Source organism: Rhincodon typus, chromosome 33 (assembly GCF_021869965.1).
Source record: "Rhincodon typus isolate 14 chromosome 33, sRhiTyp1.1, whole genome shotgun sequence".
In the NCBI taxonomy this organism is placed as follows: domain Eukaryota; kingdom Metazoa; phylum Chordata; class Chondrichthyes; order Orectolobiformes; family Rhincodontidae; genus Rhincodon; species Rhincodon typus.
Window position 1 is genome coordinate 22,072,080 of NC_063364.1, and position 23,172 is coordinate 22,095,251.

A 23,172-nucleotide genomic window follows, 5' to 3' on the forward strand; every position below is an offset into this window, starting at 1 on the left:
GTTTCACTGTACCAATGCCATCCAACTTAACAGTCACAACATTCTACCACCCACTCCTCACGGAACCCAAAGTCTGACTCATGTATCTTTTTAGCTGGTAACTTTTCACTGCATACACATTTCCTATCTGTGTGAATGTTGGTGTCACATTTTGTCACATTTTATTACATTTTCTCATGTTTAGTAGTTGAACCCCACCACCCCCCCTTACTTTAATTCAAGAAAGCCTAGTTAATTTGCTTCCTTTTAAAACATAAATATCCGTGGATTGGAAAAAAAATATCCACAAGGGAAGGGGATACATTTAAATTAACCATGAGAGAGAGGTTGAAATAAGAATGGGAGCCAGTTAATCCCTCCTGACCTGCAAGCTAACTATTTTGAGGACATCTTGCCTGGATTCATAAAACGTGGAGAAGTTTCAGCCAGGGATGGTTTGTAACTCTTCATAGAATCTTTTGTTTTATTCATTCTCAGAATGAGAGCGATGCTGGCTAGGCCAGCATTTATTGCCCATCCCTAATTGCCCAGAGGGCAACAACCACATTGCTGTGGGTCTGGAGTCACGTAGGTCAGACTATGGAAAGATGGCAGTTTCCATTCCTAAAGGACACTAGCAAACCAGATGGGTTTTTCCGACAATTGTCAATGGATTCCCGGTCGCCATTCGATTCTTAATTCCAGATATTTATTGAATTCAAACTCCACTATCTGACAGGGTGGGATTTGAACCCAGATCCCCAGAACTGCAGTCCCAGTCTGCACACGGTCCCAATGTTAGTGGCATCAAACTTTGAACCTGTGACAGAAAATTGATAGTCATACCAGTGCAAGTCGCTGCTGTTCCTCCAGTAGGTGCAGACTATTATGATTTGCCTCTTGTGGCTCTATTCTGCCTTCAATCCGCTTTTTTCCCTTCGCCTCTCTGGCCAATTCAGCAACCTATTAAGGAGAGAGAACAGGAATTATTGCTCAACTGCCTATTCTAAACGTTATATTTAAATCCCAAATCGTTTTGTGACTTACTGTCAGAATTTCAATTCATATTATCCCTGCACCACTCCATATGAGAGATAATTGCGAAACTATTTACAGTCGTGTCAGCAGCAATGATGAGAGACACGACTTTGAACGTGCCTGAGTTTAATAAAGCAATGTTCATTTTCCAACCTTTGCCTGGTAGATCTGTACAGTACAACAATCAGAGGATTACCCACATGTAAGGAAATGCGTGCCAGCTCCTCTGAGTGCCAGTGGATTAAAAACATGTTGGCTGGTACCAGAATAAAATGACAACCAAAGGTGTCCAGTAAAGCTGACACCTTTAACTGGATTTGCCTGCTTTTCACTTCAGTCTCAGTTCAGGTTAAGTTCTGAAGTATTCCAGAGGTGTTCAGTCATAATTGCTAAGCAAAAGGAATTACATCCTACTACCACATTCTCAGTAGAACCAGGGCAGAGCACTAAAAGAAAGGTTTGAAAGATCTACATTTATATAGCACCTTTTGTAAAATGTTTATAACACGGATGTTATACAGAAAATGTACTGGCCATTTCACGCACATCAATCTGCCACAAAGTGGCATTATCCCGTGTTAATAGTGTTGTTTGAGGGATAAATATTACTCAGGACATGAAGAAAATTCTTCTGTTCTTTGAATCATGCCGTAGGACCTTTTACATCTTTCTGAAAGAGCAAACAGAGCCTGGGTCTGTTGCTCAAGCTAAAGATGATACTACAAACGGCGCAGCACTCTCTCGCCATTATGTTGAATGAGGCTTTTCTCACATTCTGAGAAGTAACGAGAACATTCGTTTGTGTTTGCTGACAGTGGTTTAGCCGCCTCTGTAGAGAGGCAGCAGTTGAGGTATTTCTCCTCTACCCTCAGTAAAGGTGCCGACAAGGTAAGATATCAGTGTTGCTGTCAGAGATGTCGCTGCACTGTAAAGGGGCCATGAGCTATGTTTGGATCCCACGAAATGACGACCTGGTAAACATTGATTCCATTGCTTCGAGCACTCACTAATGAACTATTCATGCAGCGCAGGTTCTGATCTCAGGCTGGATCAAATGAGGGCAATCACTGGGTTTGCAGCTGTCAGGATAATTATGTTTCGAACAGATAGCACAGTGCTATTCACATGACTGTCACAGGCCTTTTAAAAATAACATCCCTTTAACAAAGGGGATTGAAATACACTTTGCTGAATTAATATTCTATTAAGACTTCACACATATGCAAATTTCATTCAATTAAATTACAATTAAAGTGTAATTTGGTGGAGGACATTAGGAGAGGAGCTCATTTTCTTTGACCTGAAGCTAATTAAACTGAACTGGTATCAACATGATGAGGCTGGAAATGACCAAACCTTGTTCTTTGAAAGAGGTGACGTGGGCAGAGCAGGACGGTGATAGTACTTGGAGCTTTTCACAGCAGATATTTCTGCATTCATCCAGGTAGCTAGGTAAAGAAAAATACTGTTAGAGAGGAGAAGGTTGGGGGGTGGGGGTGGAATTTAATTGAAAAGATCAAAACTATGAGGGGTTCTGATATTGCAGGTAGGGAGATACTGTTCTCACTGCCTGGACAGCCCAATTTAAAATAATTGGCATAAAAACCAGAGGAGGGATGAGGAAATATTTTGTCTTACATTGAGTTTTTAATCTGGAATATGCTGCCTGAAAAGGTAGTTGAAGCAGATTCAACAATAACAAATCGAAAAGCATAGGACAGATATTGGAAACAAATGACATTTGCAGGGCTATACAGAAACAGGAAGGGAACTAATCTAATTGGATAACTCTTTCAAAAGGCAAGTACAAACACAATGGATTGAATGGCTTCTATCTATTCTACATGATTCAGCAACAGCTTTCACACAACATTGGGGTCATGATTGACCAGAAATTGAACTGGACCAGCCACATAGATACAATAGCTACAAGTGCATGTTTGAGACTGGGAACTCTGCAATGAGTAACTCACTTCCTGATTCCCCTAAGAGGGTTCACCATCTGCAAGACACATGTCAGGAGTGTGGTGGAATATTGTCCACTTGCCTGGTTGAGTGCAGCTTCTACATCACTTAAGAAGCTTGGCACTATCCAGGACGAGGCCGTTCAATTAATTGGCACCACATCCTCCACCTTCAATATTCACTTCCTCCACTATCAATGCACAGTGATAGCAGTGTATACCACCTACAAAATGCATTGCAGCAACTCAACAAAGTTTCTTCTACAGCATGTTTCAAACTCAAGACCCCTACCACTCAAATGGACAAGGGGAACAAATGAATTGGAACTCTGCCACTTGGTAGGTCCCTCTCCAAGCCACACACCATGCTGATGTGGAACCATATCACCATTCCTTCATAGTCACTGGATCAGAATTCTGGAATCCCTCTCTAACAGTAGAGGTTGGCTCAATACCACCCTCTCAAAGGCGATGTGAGAATAATAAATACTGGCCTAGCCAGTATTGCCAAACATGCCATGAAATAATAGCTACAGGTAAATGACTGCAGCCAAAACCCAAAGGTGATGGAATGGTGATGGTGGTGGTAGTGGAGGGATGAACAAAATAGCAGGAAATGGAGATGGCTTTGCAGCCAATTCCTCACAGTTTCTTTGTTGCTGAAGAGGGTTATTTGGAATTGATACCTGGCTAACAAATGGAAAACCGAGGGAAAGGTGGAAGAAACTAAACTAGAATCCAGTTTCCACATTCTGGTTTTCTACATACTCATTGCAAGGAAGTTAGGATTATCAGATCAACCATGATCTCATTGAATGGTGGAGCAGACTTCTGACAGCATCAGTGCCAGGGTGAGCCACCCCTAATGCTAAATGTGATTTCACAACAAGCAGGCCCTGGGGTCTGGCTGCCAACTTTCGCAGGGTATGGTATTTAATGGAAAGACAGCCCCAAGTTACAGATTGAAATTGCGAAGGAGCGGCATGTTAAATAGAAATCTCTGAATTAATTAGCACATAAAAGTAATTTGGATTTTTCATTGAACTTTGGGATTTATTGCTGTTATATATTGACTGAGGAATCCCCAAGGAAATTGTGCAAGTGAGTAGGAATATTATTTGCTATAGTACTAACTTATATAGATCGCAAGTTCTAGGTCTGGTTCTGTTTGATGCTAAGTAATCAGACTCAAGTATAGCACTTCAATTGCCTTCAGTACTCCTGGGTTATAGTTGAAATGATCTTAAAAACCAGAACTCAGCCTAAAGGTTACTAATTATTCTCTCTGCATATTTATTTACGGCTCATTAATCATATCTGATCCAGCTAAAACCATGTGATCCCTGTTGATCTTTTTTTCCTTACTAAAAAGTGGTGCCATCACTGAGAATGAGGAATTTAGTTTTCAAAAGCACCTTACACTGACCAAATTAAACTATTTTTTCATGGTACAAGGTAATAAAAACACACACAAACAACTGAAGAAACTCAAAATTCACTGATGAGCAATAAATGATACTGATATAAACCTGCTGTCCTTAAGCAGTTCATAAAGCATCATCACTGTCTATAACAATCATGTTATGCCTTATGAAGCCATCAAAGATAAGCCCTTTGAGATTGACAGCAACAAATCAACATGGCTTAAATTAAAAATCTTGTCTATAAGGGCATGTTTGATTAAATGCAGTTACAGATCTCTGATGGCTAAAATTTTCATATCTCAATGTTCAAGTCCCTACTTCAATCTTTGCCTCTTCAATGGAACAATAATCTCCATCATCATCATACCTCGACACTTGGTGTGTCCTCTGCCCAGACGTAGTCTATTAGGTGATCTCTGGTTTCCAGCTCCTGCAGTTCTCAGCATTCCTGATTTCCAAGGAGATTCAGAGCCATTCCTGCCACAAACTGTGACTGGATTGGTGGAGCTCTACGTATAGATAGAAAGACAACATTGTGATGGCCAGTAAAGTTTAATAATGCTGTGTTAACTAGTAATGTTCACCATCCCTTCTGTGTCAAACACAGTAAAATTCTGTGTTTGTTGCTCATCCTCAAGTAATCTAAGGAGTTATATTTGATTTTTTTTTGCTGTACAATTCAATCTGATTTGGTAATTGATAAGTTCTAAGACTTTCTACTAATGTTGAAACTTGGGCAACTAAAGGCAAGATTAATCTTTCTAAGATAATGGTGAAGTTTCTCACGCTGAGCATAGGATATAAAAGGGCTTAAGAGTTTGGAAAGAGCTTTGTGAATGAGATGTGAATGAGGCAATGACATGTTCCAAGTGTTTGTGATTTTATTTGGAGGCTTTGAGGCAACTGTATTGTTTGTGCCTGACAAGCACTGGTACTATGAACAATGTAAATTCTACAGAACAGGAAGATTCACCATTTATCACTGGGCTTTAAAACTACTTGAAGTTAGTCAAACATCATCATCCTAATAAACTGGCTTCAGGTCAGTGCATTGAAAGGTAACCTGAATTGTATGGTTATAGAATCTTGTCAATCCTGTTTATTTGATGGTGAAAAATGTGCACAAAACAAACACAATATTGAGGATTCTGTATAGTAACACCTTGTGAATGTGACAGATATTTTGGCTGTTGCAGTCCAAATTTGGGTTGTTTCAACAGGAACAAGGCCACCCTCAAACTATGACTTCCTTCTTTCAGGTCTCATTGATATTTTCCTAATTATCATCCAAGCAAGACTGTCTATGGAAATGGGCCTCATTAGCCAAATTCATCCATTTCTGGCTAACAATTCAATCAAAACATTATTGGGGATTGTTCCATTAAGAAAAACACACATTAACAACATGACAGCACAAGGAAAAAAGTTCAACTAGAGTGATTATGAGGTTTATAATACAGTTATCTTTGGATCTGTGTCTTCAACTTAAGGTAAAATGGAAGGTATCATGTGGCCCATTTCTGTGGTTTTCTTGACTACAGGCCTCAGGTGGTTAAAGATCAAAAGGAGACCCATATTTGTTACTGGGGTGATACAATACAAAGTGTTCATGGTTGAAGATAATGACAGAGTCACAATGAGTGGACTCTGAGTCTCCTAAAGTCCCAGAAATTTGCTGAAGGTTTTGAGTTGTAAACAGCTAAGTTGTAAACTGCCTACGCATTTAATCCTAACATGAATGGAGGCAATGGTCTAGTGGTATTATCGCTAAACTGTTAATCCAGAGACCTGAGTTTGAACCCTGCCATGGCATATAGTGGAATTTGAATTCAATAAACATGTGGAATTAAATAGTCTAATGATGACCATTAATCGATTGTTGCAAAAAAAAATCTGGTTCACTAATGTCCTTTAGGGGAGGAAACTGCCATCCTTACCTGGTCTGGCCTACATGTGACTCTAGACCCATTACAATGTGGTTGACTTTTAACTGCCCTCTGGACAATAAATGCTAGCTTAGCCAGCAATGCCCTCATCCCATGAATGAATAAATAAATAAAAAGAAAGACAGTTGTGGTTAAGAATAACTAATCAGCATGTCTACATGGGTGCAAGGCTAATGTGTTCCATGTTGCCTTGAGGGAAAATGCAGAGGTAGCCATTTCTGAGATCAGGTTACAGACTGCCCCTCCAAATCAAAATATATCGCAAACAGCCAGAGAAAAAGCTGATCTGCTTTGTAAAACACCACAGCCAGCTGCAGGAGTCTAGACAAAGAGGTAAACAGCTGCCATTATTTCAGGATTCTGGAAGATTTGTTGTGGCTTTGCTAGAGGGGACGAATTATTGGGACATGCTTTACTGCTTGTAATGGATTTAGGAAAACTCTCCAAAAACTAAAGGAAATGCCTGGAGATGGTCAATGAAGTTACTACTCTTTGGAAAGGGAAAATGCAAACCCATCAGAAGCTGCTGTGATTTGTTTTCCGTTAAAAAGCTGTAGTTCTGTAGTGAGTGCAGTGTGTGTATTAAAGTGGAATGTTCCTTTCTGTAATTTAAGTGCAAAATGCCTATAAAAATAATGTTCTGTCAGGAGTGCTTTCAGTTTGCTATTACAGTAAATGCCTTAAAACATGAAATCTCGACAAGGCTGAGAGTTTGTGTTTATTTTTAAAGGTTATAATTGTCTGTGGGTCTTAACAGTATTAAGAGCATGCTTTACAGAAGTGTCACTTGTGGCATGGAATCAGATGCAGCGGGAAAACGTATTGGGAAAACAGGAATATGTAATTTCGCAATATAGCCACTTCATACCCAATGAGGGGATATCAGTTAGCTCAGTTGGCTGGAGAGTCAGTCTACAACACAGAGTGACGTCACTCCTTAATTCCCTGCACTGGCTGAGGTTACCATGAAGGACTTCCATTCTCATCCTCTCCCCTTACCTGAGACGTGGTGGCCGTCATGTTAAAACACCACCTGTTGTCTCTTTCTAATGACATAGCAGTCTTATAATCTGTGCGGAAAATGGCGACTTTCCTCAATAAGTGGTTAAGATCTGGAATCCACTGCTCAAACGGAGGTTGGACATAGATTCCATTATGGTTTTTGATCAGGATTGCAAAGCACCAGAAAGAGAAAAAAAAACTACCAGGGCTGTGGAGTGAGACATTGCTTTTACAGAGGGCCAGTGTAGGCTTGATGGGCTGAACAACCACCGATTGTGCTGTAAATTATTATTCTAACATGGGGTCTCACCAGGTGAGGCACCCTCCTATGAGTTCATTCATAAAATCAGTCCAACTATCTCCAATTCTAGAGTGGCAGAATACCAACAGCATTTATTGTCCAAGCAGAAACATCTTTGGAAAATAACATTCAACCATAAGCACCCAGCCATTAAAGGCCATTGGTATTTGGTTGGAGGCCTGGTCAGCCAGGCCACAATGTGTGTCTGTGTGTTTTCAGACACAGCACATACAGATCAGCCTTGTCCAAAAACTGTTCACAACTGAATTTCACATGCTAACTGGTGTTATATAGTTTACACATGAAAATTATTTTGAAACATTTGACATGAAATGTAATTTGAAATACTATTACCACATAAACAGCTGCACGATGTACCATTGCTTAAAAGTTTTCAAAATATGCCAACAGTACTGCTTGCAAATGTGAGCTATTTCAAAAGAGGGACCTTAAGAATCATTTTGGATTCTAGCTACATACCGGAGAAGAGAGGAAGCCCATGTCCATTTCTGTCCGATAATGCCTGCACTGACTTGTGGATGCCACAAAATCTTGTACTGAGGACAACAATGAAACAAAGACAGGTTGTAACAAGTTCTTCCATGTGTTTTTCAATAGACTGAGTGGACTGTAACTGCAGTCTGTAATAATTTGAAACAGGGGCTGGCTGCGTTTATACAATGGGTTCAAAAGAAGTGCGATGAATTCTCAGCCGGAGAGCTGGAACACATTACACAGTAACACCTTAAACTTTTGGGTAGACATCAGGCTGTGCGTTCAAAGCACAGCCAGTATCTCTGTCATAACAAACACAAATTCAATGACCTCGGTTGAATCACTTTGTGAATACCATTAAAAAAATAAGAGTTGAGTGAACTGAATTCAGTTCTTGCCGTCTCGTTAAAAACACAAATTCCAGTGGGTATTAGTTAGTGAACACCATGTGAGAAATATTCTAACTACTCATGCTTATGTCTGAAATGACTGTCTTTGACATTATTTTCAACATGAACGGCAGCCAGAAAATGGCATTAGAGATTACAATAAAGGCGTTGTAATTATTTATGGGGAGTATGTTAATTTCTTGGGTGAGTGATTGTAAAATTATCAAACTGAAGCAAAGAATATTATGCAGCACCTTTCGTGACCTCAGGATGTTCAAAATTGCTTTGCAGCAATTGAAGCCCTTTTGGAATTTCAGGGTCTTATCCTTTGCTTGTGACCTACATTATATATGAAAGACAAAACAGGGAAGGTTTCGTCTACTGGCTGTTTGTAAGGAAATCGCAATCACATTCAGGATGGTGCTAGGAGCAATGGATTTAGGAAATCTTCACACTACGTTTGTGGTATCTCTGTTACAACAGTGGCTATAGGAATCTCCCTCGCACAAACTTATGATGTATCGGTACTCTCATGCTCATCATAAAACCTGCAATAGCCTCCTTCCTGTCATATGTCTCAAAACATGCAAGGTCACAGTGGCTCCTGGCGAGGTTAGAATTTAAGAGCAGGGCTTTTAAAACATGGTTATTAAACACAAAGAACCTCATCTGACATTTGCTCTGTAAGGTCCTTGTCCCTGGAGGCCGATCAGAAATGTCAATAATCCCAGAACTTCTCACAATGTCCATCTGTGATACACAATATGTTTCATGCCCTCTCACAGACCTGGATGCAGTTTACAGGCATGGGAAGAACCTTTACATCATCACCAAGCATTGACCCCCAGAGATTCCCAAGGAACAGCTGCTACTTTTACTCTTTTTATTCTGTTTTACCCAGGGAGAAATGCCATTTTGGGGATCAGGACATTTTTGGATGCTAGAGTTAAGCACACCATGGACAGGATTCAAAATGAAGTTCTTTTTAAACACTATTTCAGCAAAATCCACGAATCTAGCTTCTGAAAACACTCCTTACTGTATCAGTGTGACATTTCCACTACTCATATCAAGCATCTCTGAGGAATCGACAGTCCATAGATTTTCAAAGTTGGGTCAGACTTCTTCCTGTCTGTCTGACAGTCAGAAAATATTCTCTTTCTTTGCAGCTGTTTTTGTTATTGTTGTCTTACCAAAACATTATTCATGGCATTGCATGCTCACAAACAAAATACTTTTTGCCAATACAGATGTGTTCCCCTTGAGATTTTTTCCACTAGTTGCAGGAAACCACACCAATAGATCTAGTGTCAGTTAGGACTGGATGAGGAACAGTCTTGTGCAGTTCACTTAAAAACAGACCCAACTAATTTCACTTCAGAAGCCCTCAATGCTGTCAGGGGAGAGAAAAGGCCTATTGTGCTATCAGTCTCATTGACATTAATACTTCAGCTTCTGTCACTCAGCACAGGTCTTGATCCTTCATCTAGGTTTTACAATTAAAAAAATGTTCTCCCATTGAAAAGAGGATAACAATTCCTCTCTGATCAGGCTCCGGTCCAACCAGAATGTTGGAATAAAGAGCTTCCCTCTCCACGGCCTGAACAATCATGGATTGGGTGAGTTGTCAACTTTAGCTCAATTCCAACTCATAGAAACAAAGGGGCTGTTACAGAAAGCTGCCATCAAGCTTTGATCCGAATTTGATCTATTTATTATTGATGTATATTAATGGCAAGTCCCTTGAGTTTCTGAGACTGACTAATTTGAATCCTTCACTTTTGCTCTTTCGTTCAAAACCTATAAATGTAGCATCCCTGTGCAACTTAACCCAGAGCTCATTTTGGACAGAGTGCTGTGAGTTTGGGGAGTTGAGGGAATCTCAGTCTTTAATGTCCAAATATTTAAACGTGTTTAAATTTAAATTTAATTTAACATTTAACTGAAAGTTACGGTTTACAGGAACTAAGGGCCTTAAGCAGGGGTATACAAATTATCAGTCTGCAGTTAGCTTATTAAGGAGTGAGTCCGAATGCTGGCTGAGCCAGAGACTCTGACATCCCATAAATAAATAAAAAAGGGATAAATCTGGATAGCACATTCAGGGAGGTCATCACACTGATGGATAAGGACCTGCAGGCATTAAACCAGAAGACATAGCAACAGAAGTAGGCCATTCAGTTCATCAAGTCTGTTGTATTATTCAACTAGATTGTGGCTGATCTTATAATCTGCAACTCCTCTTTTTCTATTTTATCTCCAGAATCCCTGATTTCATTAATAATTAGGGGATGGGTGACTACCAGGCTGTACAAGACAGCCAGGGAGGTAGTGCAGAGTCCCTCGAGATAGTTTTGCTCGTTAATCAGTTTTCCAGTCTGGATATTGGTTATATTTCTAGATACAAGAGAGTATTAGATGATTATTTTAATAGAAGCGCTGCACAGGGTTGGGGAAGTATGCAGCAGAATGGCACCAAGTCATAATGCTTATTCTGAGAGCTGGTGGAAATATGTTGGGCTGAACAGACTTTGTCTGAACTACAACAATTCGGTGATTCTGCCAATCAGACTACTGGTATAGCCTATAAATCGCTGATTAGATTTGGGTGTGTTTGAAAATGTTGTTGTTAATTGTTAAAAAAAACTATTCAAACTGGCGACAAACTGGGTATGTAGCAATAGCTCAAAATATAAGCCACTGTTAAATACTTGTTTAATCCTGCTCGAGATCTTACCAGGTTCCCTGTGTTTGTCAATATTCCTGGTGATCTTCTGTTTGCTTGGCATCAACTGCCCTTCAGAGCTGCCTGATGTGGATGTATGGCCATGTTTCTCTCCATCGCGGTTCCCACTTGTCTTTTTTGCCCCTCCAAACACCTCCTTCGTGACTTGTACGTTTGCCTCTTCTGAGCTGGTTTTGCTCACCGTTGTCACTGGACTCTCTAAACACTGCGCACCTGTTACATTTCTGCTAGCCAAGGCCGTGACAGTGTCTGTTTCACTGCCCTTTTCAGTGCTGGCTGCTTCAAGGGATGTTGCCTCATTGAGTTCATTTCTTATCCATGTTGGGACAAACCGACTGGTCTCTAACTCAGACATCTCCGAGCTTGTGTACTCATCACCAGCTTCGTTACTGGAATGGGAATATTGAAGAATGCGCCCTTGCTTTAGTCCTGGATCCTCACGGTTTCCACGTTTGCGAAGGCTGCGATATCTCTTTGTATGCCTGTAGCATGGTGGATCAGTGTTCTCCACCAGGACATAGATGCTCTCCTTATTACAAATAATATTTCGAAGAAAAGCATGCACATCAGGGTGGTCCTCCAGAACTTCTTTCAAGCTGATGATAGGAACTGGGATTAGTTGTTGGCTGCTTTCTTGGTCCTGAAAGTTACTCTCACTCCCAAAGGAGTTTGCTTTCATGCTGCTGGATTCCTGGGTATCCTTGCATTCTGATTTACAGCTCCCACTGCTGGCTTCTGTTTGATCTAGAGCAGTAATTACATTCCTCATTAACACTAAATTCACAGCACTTTAAGTAAGAATCTAATCATCACCTTGGTAGTGATGAAAGTCATTTGGAACCAGTTGCTGTGACTACAATTCTACAGTTTCATTCCAAGTTCAATTTAAAGATAGATCACCCAACTTTGTGGGGACTATAAACGGGTTTAAAAACCGAAAGAATAAAGAGTTAACGTTTCGGGTCCAGTGACCCTTCCAAAAAGAGAGAGAGAGACCAAAATTGTACTGCCTGAGAAACAAAAATAGAAATTGCTGGAAAATCAGCAGGTCTGGCAGCATCTATGAAGAGAAATCAGAGTGCATGTTTCGAGTCCAGTAACCCTTCCTCAGAACTGCTGAGCTTTTCCAGCAATTTCTGTTTCTGTTCCGGATTTACAGCATCTGCAGCTCCTGCAGTTTTTATTTTGTACTTATTGCATATTTTACAAGGCTGACTGTTTGAATATAATGTAAGGAGATGCATGGTATCATCCTGAACCATTTTAGGTACACTTTGGTTGGGGAGGTGAGAAGGGAAACATTGAAGTGAGTGTAGACAAATATAAATTAATAAAGTGTCATAAGCCTTAGTCAGTGAAACTTAGCTGAGGATTGAGGATGTTGCATTTAGCGATAGGGGTCAGTTAGCTTGAATGGTTGGTTTGCAATGCAGCATGATACCAGTTGGCTGGTTCAATACCCCCACCAGCTGAGATAACCATAAAAGTCCTTGCTTGAAGGTGTGGTATCTCAGGTTAAACTCAGCAACAGTCATTTGTGTCTGATGAGACAGCAGCCCTATGGCCCTCTGGGAGTATAGGGACTTTACTCACCTTATTTTTATCAGCAAGTCATGCAACAGAGTGGACACTTGGCTCATACTTTATAATGGATCACTGCAGGTTGCATTCAGGAGATTTTCAATAAACAAAATTTGTATTACAGGGCATCAAGAATGTGATTATTGTAAAATTATCTGTTCAACCACAATATTTGCAGCCTCAAAACTTCCAGCAACTATTCCTGTCACGATTTTATAGTGAATGTGCCTAATTTTATACAATTGAGAGTATAAATCACTTAATGTATCATATGGAACTCTGACTGTATGTCAGCATGAATTCATTTTACAATGACAAGGAACAATCACACTGAATACAGATCAACAATAGCAGGGTAGCAAAATATACATTTCAGTAATTTTTCACAGCATCAAAACTTCCATATATTTTAACCCGAAGCTGCTTGTCTATTTAACATGGCTACTTTTCTGAAGAAAACCTGAATATGATAACAACCATAAGGAAAAACTAAACCCAGTTTGTGCTCACAACCAACAACAGCTTAAATCAACAATTCCTAGTCACATTGTAGTCAACAAATTACTTCCCAAAGACTTTCTTTTACCTTTAACTGATGTCATACCGCTATATGTCTGGTTTCCCCCCAAAGAATCTTGTTTGGAGCAATTAACGTTTTTCTGCAATCAAACACCAACATCACTTTATCAGCATGATAATGTTTAAGCAACAGGCTTTATTGCTTTAGAGTGAGATTGAGTCAACACATTGAGTTTTTAAAAAATATTCGTCTTGGGATATTAGCATTGTTAGTAAAGTCAACACCTGTTGCCCATTCTAATTATTCTTGAACTGAGTAACTTGTTAGACCATTTTAGAGGGCAGTTAACAGTCAACCACATCACTGAGTGTCTGGAATCACATGAAAGCTAGAAAAGACAAGGACAACAGAATTACTTCTTGAAGGATATCAGTAAATTGAATGTTTTTAAAATGAAAATCCAGTAGTTTTATCATGACTGTTAATAAGATTTGCATTTTATTATTAATTGAATTTAATTGTTCCCAGCAGCTTTAGTGGAATTTGAACTCATGTCGCTGCAGTGTTAGTGCTGGCTATGAACTGCCTCCTCAGTAACATCATTATGACCCTAATTCCCTGAAATTGAATGAAATATCCATTTAAAGAGCTGTGACATGCAGTCAAAGAATCACATATGATACATGCCTGGAGTATAATGTCAGCTAGATACATTCAGAGAGTTGTACAAACAACATAACCTGTGCTTTGGAGGTTAGTAACGGCGATCCTGGTGCATCTAGTTCATCCTCTCTGAATTGGTTTCTTTCCATTACCGCACTGATTCCAACAAGCTGCTTTGCATTTTCAGGATGTTTCTTACTGTCGTTATGGCTCACAGTCCCAGTAATGGGCTCCTCATTTTCTACAGGGTGTGGTGATTTTGGGCAGATAGCATCTTCAGTTACATTTGTAGCTGTCTGAGATGGCGTGGTCATAACTGATGGGTTTGGAGATTGTATTGACTTATACTTGGTGCCCCAGAAGAGAATCTTATTATCATCAGTCCCAACAATACTGAATGTCTCTCCACAGCTGATTATCTGAAAGGAAGAAACTGAGAAACAATTGCTCTGAAGGTGATAGTAAACCACTTAGCAGCAGAAGGTCAGAGTATAGCACATATGCCACAGATCACCTTGACACAATCCTTACACTGTGGACAGAATGTACCTTAATCCACTCACCTATTGTATAGGAAACAGAGTAAAGGAGGAGAGATAAACATCATAAAGAAGTAAGATTGAGAAGAATATGAAGATCAATCAAGGAGACAGTCCTGAGTCTGCCTTTGGGACAGAGTTTGTCATGTATGTGATCAGTCACAACATCAGTGTAGAGATAGAGTGGAATTTTCTTCTCCATTGAGCTGGTGAGATAGGTGGTGAGATGGTGAAATAATGGGCTGAGTTTACCCTGGTGGGGATCTCACCTCTTATCGCCACCTCAGCAATTAAGTGCTGGGCAAGAAGGTCTATGAGCAACTTTCTCAACTTGCCAACAATTAAAGAGCTTAAATGGTCAATTAATGGCCACCTAAGGACCTCAACTTGCCACCTCCCAATCATCTGACTCCCTGGCTAACCGGGAAGCTGGGGGGCGACCTGCCTGCTGTTTATGAGGCCTCTGATTTCCCCAATCTGGGGCAAACAAAGATCTGAGTGGAGGGCAAAGGCTGGTCTCTGAAAGACAACCCTATGCCCTTGTCTCTGATCCCCCCGTGAACCCTCCTCTCCCTGTGCACTCTCACCCCCTCAGAAAAAGAAATAAAGACTTAGTTTCTCACCAATGGAGGTGTACTGGCAGATTTTAGACGCTGCTGGCTTCTGATTGTCAGGCACCTTCTGGGCCAATATCAAAGCCTTTGATAGGGAGATAAGATACTTGCTCCTAAGTTACTTGCTTCTGTCTACCTGTCAGCTCTTCACAAGCTGATTAGCAAGTGCTACACTGGGTTATCTCTCCGATGGTGGGGCAGGGTGGTATGTTAATCACATTTTAGAAACAAGGGAAAATCATGCCCAAAGTAATTTTCAGCTGATTAGAATCAGAGTGGATTTACTCGTAAATAAATTTTAAAAATTTTACCAAGTTGAATATACTTAATTCTGATGCCTCATGGTGCTGCTATTTATGGGTTAACAGAAAGGTTTTGAAATATCAACTAAAGATCTTGTCCTTTATTCTAATTTTATTGATAAAAGCAATTATATTACCAATGGTTGCAATTATGCAGTGTATACTGATAGTCTGAAATATTACGCACAGTGATAGTTCTATGTTGGAGTTGTTTTACATGCATTGGCATTTTGTAAGGTTTAGTGTTGCCAGTCCCCAGCTGTCCTTCTGTATTCCTCCCAAAGGTATAAATATTTCCAGGCTCCACGAGTACAATGCTGTGAGAGGGGCCCAGGACAGCATCTCTCACCCGGTGGTTCCTTAGTGCTTTCACGACTGTGGGAAGCTTCCTTTCTTCAACATCAGTCTGTGACATTAAAAGGTGCAGCTTTTAGAATTTTTTTGCCTTGATACCACAGCTTGTAGCCTTAATATGGTACGGCCTTGAATTCCATTAAATGCTTTGTTTCTCCCCATTGTGCAGCCCATATAACCAATCAGTCAGAGTTAACTTTTATAACCTACTTTTCCATTAAGTGTAGCGTCCAAACACCACAACCCCCTAACATCCACTATCAGTATCTGATGTCCGTTGCAAACTAATGGTAGTCAATTAAAACCACCCATGGAACTTATCCGATATGATCTTCCTCTTGCAGGTTCTGACTTTTGTTCTTTGAGCAAACAGGTTCCCCTTTAAACCTGTGGATGAAGACCTGATGGCATTTTGGGGTTTGAACCCCATTTAGTAGCCAGAGACCTGCACAGGGAAAGCTAGTGTGAGCTTCCTGTCAGGCCAAATGTGTCCGGGGCATTGGTCAGAAATGAGCCCAAACTGCATTTTCTGTTACCAGTTTCACCCTTTCTTTTGGAACTGAAGAGGGTGAATATGAGCCCAGAGTTATATTTTAATCAGATACTCCAAGGAATGTTGAGGCCTCTCCAGCTCTCAGCTTCTCAGCCCCATCAGATCTCAAACACTGACTTGAGAGTTGCAGAATCTGGTGGGGGTCTCCTGCTGCCCAAAACTCCTCTCTCACACCTCTTGCTTGTCCCCTATGTGATGGCTGCTGTTATCTGACAAGGCCTGGATTCAGTATAGCTTGCTGGAGTGGCTAGGTAGCAGACAGGCTAACATTAATACAAAGCATCCCATTCTCACCAGCAGAAAAGCTGAGACTTCCATTAAAAATCGGCAGCAAAAAATGGACTGTCATGGGAATCTGTCTGCTGTTAGGTTTCATCGCTAAGGTCTGAGTCTTCACTTAGAGGTCATTATCCCAGAGTCTGTCAGAACGTTGCAAAGGTTCAGGGATTGTCCCAAACTTAAACAGGTTTCCCATGCCTCCTGAAGTCTGCCCAGACTCAAGGTGGTCTCTCATTCAAAGACATTGGTGACTCCCTACTGGTGACCCCACCATCCCTTTTGATTTTCAATCTGTCCCAATCATCATCCTCCAAAAATCCCATGATGATTAATGGCCTCCAGATGGGGCTGACACCAATAGAGTCACCTTCTCTTTATCTACTACATCTCGGTGGGGCAGGTTTTTAGACACCAGGTTCCTTGATTTTAGGGAATGGTTTGTTAAGTACCTGAGAGGCACTTAATTGGGTCAGATCTCGCCCACTAAAGTGAGGCAGGGAACATTTCTACAGTCTCTCATTGCCCCCAGAGTAAAAAATAGATCTACAATATGTCTCGACTGTGGCTATATTCACACAGCAAATGCTTTTGATGAGAGTCTCTTCCATGCACCTTCTATTCTGTAGGAAACACAACAATGTTGATCTTTATTGTTGATCAGAATTAAAGAAGTGTTAGAATGAAGGAGGAAGCCATTTGGCCTACTGTGACTGCACCAACTCTTCAAACGAGCATTATTGTCCAGTAACCAATCTCCTGCTTTCTCTCCATACCTTTGAATATTATTTCTATCCCAAGTCATCATCTAATGGCCTCTTGAATGCCTCAATTGGTTCTGCCTCCACCAGGCTGTGCATTCCATACCTTAACTATATGCTGAGTCTAGATGCTTTTCTCACATAAGTTCCTTGTTCATGCTACCTCATTCTCCAGTCACCCCTTAAATAACCTGTTTACACTTTCTTGCAGAATTAAGAAAAAAAACCTCCTTTTCCATTTTTCTCTGGGAAAATGTTTTGCTGGTTCATCATCATAGCTTGAAAGTTTTGAGTTTTAACATCAAAACTTGTGCTTTCAATGTATCAATGTCCTTTTAATGCAGGGTACACTGGATTTCACACATTACTACAAATTTGATCTTACCAATGATTTATGCTCAGCTGAACAAAGTTTGTCTTGGATTATAATCATAGCCATGCATTCCAGTACCTGATATCCTTATTGACAATATGCACTGCAGGACATTGGTAGATATAAAGATACAGAGCTCTTTCTTATTACTATTGTTGCCATTGAGATTGATATATAAAAGGACGCTTGTTAGTTTTACTGAGGACAAATTAATGTTATTATAGAATCTTATACTTCCTTTTATATTATGCCAGTTATGTTTCTCATTTCTCCTTTGGTTCGAGATGATTTTGGAAAGAATCAAATATTGATTTTTTTTTTAACCAATTGATGCCTGTACAACAGACATTCTTCTTTCCATCTCATGGAAGAGTCTGGCAGGGCTGAGACACTTATCACAAATTTTAGAAAGATTTATTCACAACTTTTCCTCACGGATGCAGAAACACGGCTTACGCTTCTGTCTGCCATGCTCCTTATGTTTTTGCCTTTCTTTTTGGACCAGAACATTTCCTTCAGACCTCACAAGGCAAGTTCAGGCGTCCCCTGGATTCCCTTTACATCTCGGGGTCAGCAGACTCTCTTCAAACCCCTCCCTGTGACTGACCAGCAAGCAGCGCAGTAATGTTTTGATATACTTAATATTTTTGTTGCTCCTATTTTGCAGCTATAATCTTTCTAATCCAAAGGCTGGGCGCGAGAAGAATTGCACATCGTTTTGTATTATAAGAACTGGCTCCATATGTTTGTTTTATCAGTAAGTCAGGAAGCCAGCATGAGAATCCAACCCTGCTGTACCACAGCAAGACAACACATAAATATATTTTAAAACCTGCTGTCAGCTACTGTTCCGAAGAAATTCCATCCTTATCCTATGGCAGCCTATGAGTATAATACAACTTTCAGATAATATGTGGGAATTCACAACAGCTGAGCTAACAGAAATTAAAAACAAACACAAAGAGTGCTGAAGAAACCCAGCAGGTCTGACAGCCTCTGTGGAGAGAGAGAAACGGGATTAAGACAAGGATTCAAGACCAGAATGACTCTTCTTCAGAACTTTTTAGATCTTCAGAATTATTTAGAACCTCAGTCCTGAAGAACAGTCATTCTGGACTTGAAATGTTAATTCTGTCTCTCTCTCCGTAGGTGCCATCAGACCTGCTGAGATTCCCCAGCATTCTCTGTGTTTATTTTAAATTTTTGTTAGCTCAGATTTCTAGCATCATAGTGTTTTGCTTTTAAAAGCTGTTAAATCTGATCAAATATACAAGTTTTAATTCAGATCTACATGTATTAAAATAGGTGACCAGGTATAAAATTAAGACGATAATTGTCCATCACATCAATAAGTGAAAAACACAGGATTAAAGGATACTCACTCTGGCAAACAGCAATGTCATTTGCATGAGGAGGCCCCGTCTCTCATTCAAACCTAGTTTATTGTACTGATTATTACCACAAGCCAGCACGCTATCAGTATCTATTGATCACAAAATAAAAATTTCAGAAGAAAAGCATGTATCTGTATAAAAGATAATACCATTGTTTTTATAACACTACCCCTAAATGACTAACAGACAAGTATTGATGTAGTGAAAAGTGATCAAGATATGGGCTCATTACTTTCTTGTTGTTTATGATTTCCTACCTTAGGGTGCAGGGGTGGTGTGGGGTAGGCGATGGGGCACCTAATGTGTTAAGAGGAAGGGGTGCCCATTCCCATCACCTTCCCAGCTAAGGCAGGAGTAAACTCACTCTCTGGGCCTGCCGCTGCCTCCGAACATCTCCCCTCCATCTGCTAATCAATAAGGGCAGGGAACAGCCCTGAAATGACCTCAACTGAAGCAAGGATGGGCCAGCTGGCATAGGCCTTGTCCTTCCTCCAGAAAATTGCAAAGAAGTTAGGCAGGTCGACCTCGGTAGGAAAACCTCATGAGGAAATTTACAGGCACAAGCCCCCCACCTCCCACTTGCAAACTCACCAATGAGGCAATAGATCATTCCGTGGGCCACAAGAAATCATCACCATGCATCATGAAGATAGTTGAAAGTTTTCATTTTTGATACCAACAAAATATTATGGGAATTGCTTTACATAAATGTAGCCTATTTTCAATTAAAAAAACCACATCTGACTGAAAATACCACACCTAAGTTGCATTCAGTATGAAGGACTATTGAAACAAACGTAGAGAACGCTGGAGAAACTCCCAACTTGCTGGAGAAACTCTGAACTCCTGAAGAAGAGTCATACTGGACTCAAAACATTTACTCTTTCTTTCTCTCCACAAATACTGCCAGACCCACTGAGTTTCTCCTGCATAGTGCGTTTCACATTTCTAGCATCCATGTATTTTCCTTGCATATAAAGAAGCACTGATTCCTCTGCTGATGGAGACAGTAGGCTATAGTCAGCAAATGATCTTCTTGCCTGTATTTGACCTCATGTTATGAGACTTCATGAAGCCCAAATACAATGCTGAAGGTTCCCAAGGTTCTCCTCCCAACCATTTAACACTCCGCTGCCACCTTGTGTGTTTAAGTGTTTTGAATCAACCTGGTCAGATATGTTGTGAGATGTTCCTGGTAAAGATAGGTCTTGAACCCAGATCTCTGGTCCAGAGGCAGGGACATTATCTGTGTGCCACAAGAGCCTTCACCTTGTGTGTGTTCATCCTGTTGGTTGGGCAAGATCCACTTAGGGAAGGTGAATGGAGGAATCTGGAACATTCTCTGCAAGGTTTGAGTATGACTGTGGCAGGTTGCTGCATGGCTCACCAATGGGACAAATCTTCCAATTTTGTCCTAAGTCCCCAGCAGATACTGAAGTGGACATTGGAGGAGTGACTGGGCTGGGTGTTCCCTTGTCATGTCTGGTTGATGCCAGGCAGTTGTTCCAGATTTTTTTTTATTATTAGACTTTCTTATCGTAGGTTTAGTACAACTGAGTGGTTTGATAGATTATTTCTTTGTGGCTCCTGAGCTCCTCTAGCCCTCCTAAAAATTGAAGTGATCTTACATAATCATCAGTTAGCAGTCAGCTATATTGCTGTGGATATACAGTAACACATAGACCAGATCCAGTAAGAACAGCAGATTTCATAGTCATAGTCATACAGTCATACGGCATGAAAACAGACCTTTCGGTCCAACTCATCCATGCCGATCAGTGTTACCAAACTGAACTAATCCCATTTGTCTGTGTTTGGCCCGTATCCCTCTAAACTTTTCCTATTCCTGTACCTGTCTAAATGTCTTTTAAATATAACTGTACCAACATCTATCACTTTCTCTGGCAGTTCATTCTACATATGAACCAGCCTCTGTGTGAAAAAGTTGCCCCTCAGGTCCCTTTTAAATCTTTCTCCTCTCACCTTAAAATTATGCCCTGTACTTTAAACTTCCCTACCCTAGGGAAAAGACCTTTCCTTTTCACCTTATCTTTGCCCGTCATGATTTTATAAACCTCTATCAGGTCACCCATTCCTTGTCTAAAAGAAATCAGATGGAGTTTTATGAACACTCAGTAATTTTACTGTTTCAATTACTGATGCTGCTTTTATGACCAGGTTTATTTAATTATTTGAATTTAAATTTCCAAATTGCAACAATGGAATTTAAGTCATGTCTCTGGGTCATTACTACAGCAGTTACATAATCATTATGTTAACATTCTTTTCACTGAGGAAATGATGATAATAATCACTTTAAACAGGACTGAATTTTTAAGTGGTGTTTTGATTTCAATACTAAGTTAACTGATTACTGTACAGTATCAGCTATAGCAAAACTCAATTAGTTTGACTGTTTCTAAGGAGTTAAAGTATAATAGAAAATCAGATGTATACCTGTTAAGAGCATGGTACCGTCCACTCCACACTTTACATCCCTTACAAAGATCTGCTTCTCAAACGATACCTCCATTGGTGAGCAGTGGTCATTATCATTCCCAAGTCCCAGTTTACCATATTTTCCATTGCCCCATGCAAACACCTAGAAGGAGATGAAAGAACCCCAGCTCATTCTCCATCACTTCAATTAAAACAAAAGATACTTCCAGAGCTGAAAACTTGTTGAACTCAGTCCAATTCAGTTAACCTGTAGTGAGTCAATTAACTGTGATGCTCAGACTAGCCAAATCCAGAAAGCTTTGTTGGGGGTGTGCGAGTGTAGGAGAAGTTTGGTTCATACTTCAGTTTTACTGAACCTAAGCAAGATATAAATTTGCCTGCTTTTTATGGAACAACAGATAATTCAGCAGAAATAGCATTCTGCCCATTGTTCACACTTGGCATTGGAGCAGTATTCATAATAGGTTTTCCTTCATCCTTTCTAATACATTTCTCAGGTTTTTTGATGGGTGCTGGACTGATGATGTGCTAAATCCCTGCCACCAGAAAATAGTCAGAAAGTGATGTCTTCAATGTCCTTATGGCTACAGGGAACTATATCCATTTGCAGTAATACATTCCATATTGCAATAATGTTTTATGTGCAAAAATTTCTGATTTACCATCTTTATGGTTTTAGCACTACCTCTAAATTTATGGCCCTTGGTAACAACTCACTCACCAGTGGAAATAATCTTACTCTGCTCATCCTCACAAACCTTTTCAATTCTTTTCCAGAAGAGTTGTAGGAGGAGAATTACCAAACATTGATGGTTCAATGGACACTCTATAATCACCTTAAACCTGAAAGCTGATCAAGTTGGACTTATGTGAAAACAACCAGCTCCAACCACTTAGAATTTAGAAGATAATTTTAGCATTTTTTCATAAAGCACTTGAGACAGAATCACAAAAATAATGAATATAAAGTACATAACTTTACAAATGTGAAGACGCTGGATGGGTTGTTCACAGGTGGAAATAAATCTACCCATTATTTCCCACATGAGGAAACTAACAATTGCAGTGAACAGAATAAATTGTACTAGCAGAGAATTGAAACTCATCCAGGTGTATAATGGCATCAGTAATCCCAATGATGAATAATAGTGAGCTGAAAATTATGGGGAAAATTTTACGATCTAGCACTCCTGATGTACAAGGAAACATAAATTAGGAATTCACATTCAGAAGTTAAAATTAATGGACAGAAAATCTTGAGCACCATGCCTGAATTCCCACTTACTTGTAACTCCTGTCAAGAAGCCAGGTGAAAGCCAGTCAAAGCAAATAGGAATTATGGTGTTAAAGGGGCCAGACAACATTAAACACAGATGCCTCATAGCAGCGCAATGGTGAATTATTAGGGGTAAAGGTTCTAGGGTAACAAAGCAGCTTACCCACCTTTAACAACACCATGGGATATTAACTACTTTCATATAACAGAGAACATGGCAAT

General features: G+C 40.1%; 1 protein-coding gene across 1 annotated transcript in view; it reads right to left on the bottom strand.

The window, feature by feature from the left end:
- The window catches only part of LOC109937386, a 97,895-nt gene that overhangs the window by 16,218 nt on the left and 58,505 nt on the right, over positions 1 to 23,172 (bottom strand). Inside the window, exons 16-25 of the mRNA XM_048615739.1 lie at positions 21,672 to 21,816; positions 19,203 to 19,303; positions 15,691 to 15,909; positions 14,126 to 14,467; positions 13,452 to 13,524; positions 11,276 to 12,028; positions 8,135 to 8,211; positions 4,773 to 4,914; positions 2,374 to 2,465; positions 826 to 942 (exon numbers count right to left, since the gene is read on the bottom strand). Coding sequence (XP_048471696.1) covers positions 826 to 942; positions 2,374 to 2,465; positions 4,773 to 4,914; positions 8,135 to 8,211; positions 11,276 to 12,028; positions 13,452 to 13,524; positions 14,126 to 14,467; positions 15,691 to 15,909; positions 19,203 to 19,303; positions 21,672 to 21,816 — 2,061 coding nt within the window. The remainder of the gene's footprint in view (positions 1 to 825; positions 943 to 2,373; positions 2,466 to 4,772; positions 4,915 to 8,134; positions 8,212 to 11,275; positions 12,029 to 13,451; positions 13,525 to 14,125; positions 14,468 to 15,690; positions 15,910 to 19,202; positions 19,304 to 21,671; positions 21,817 to 23,172) is intronic.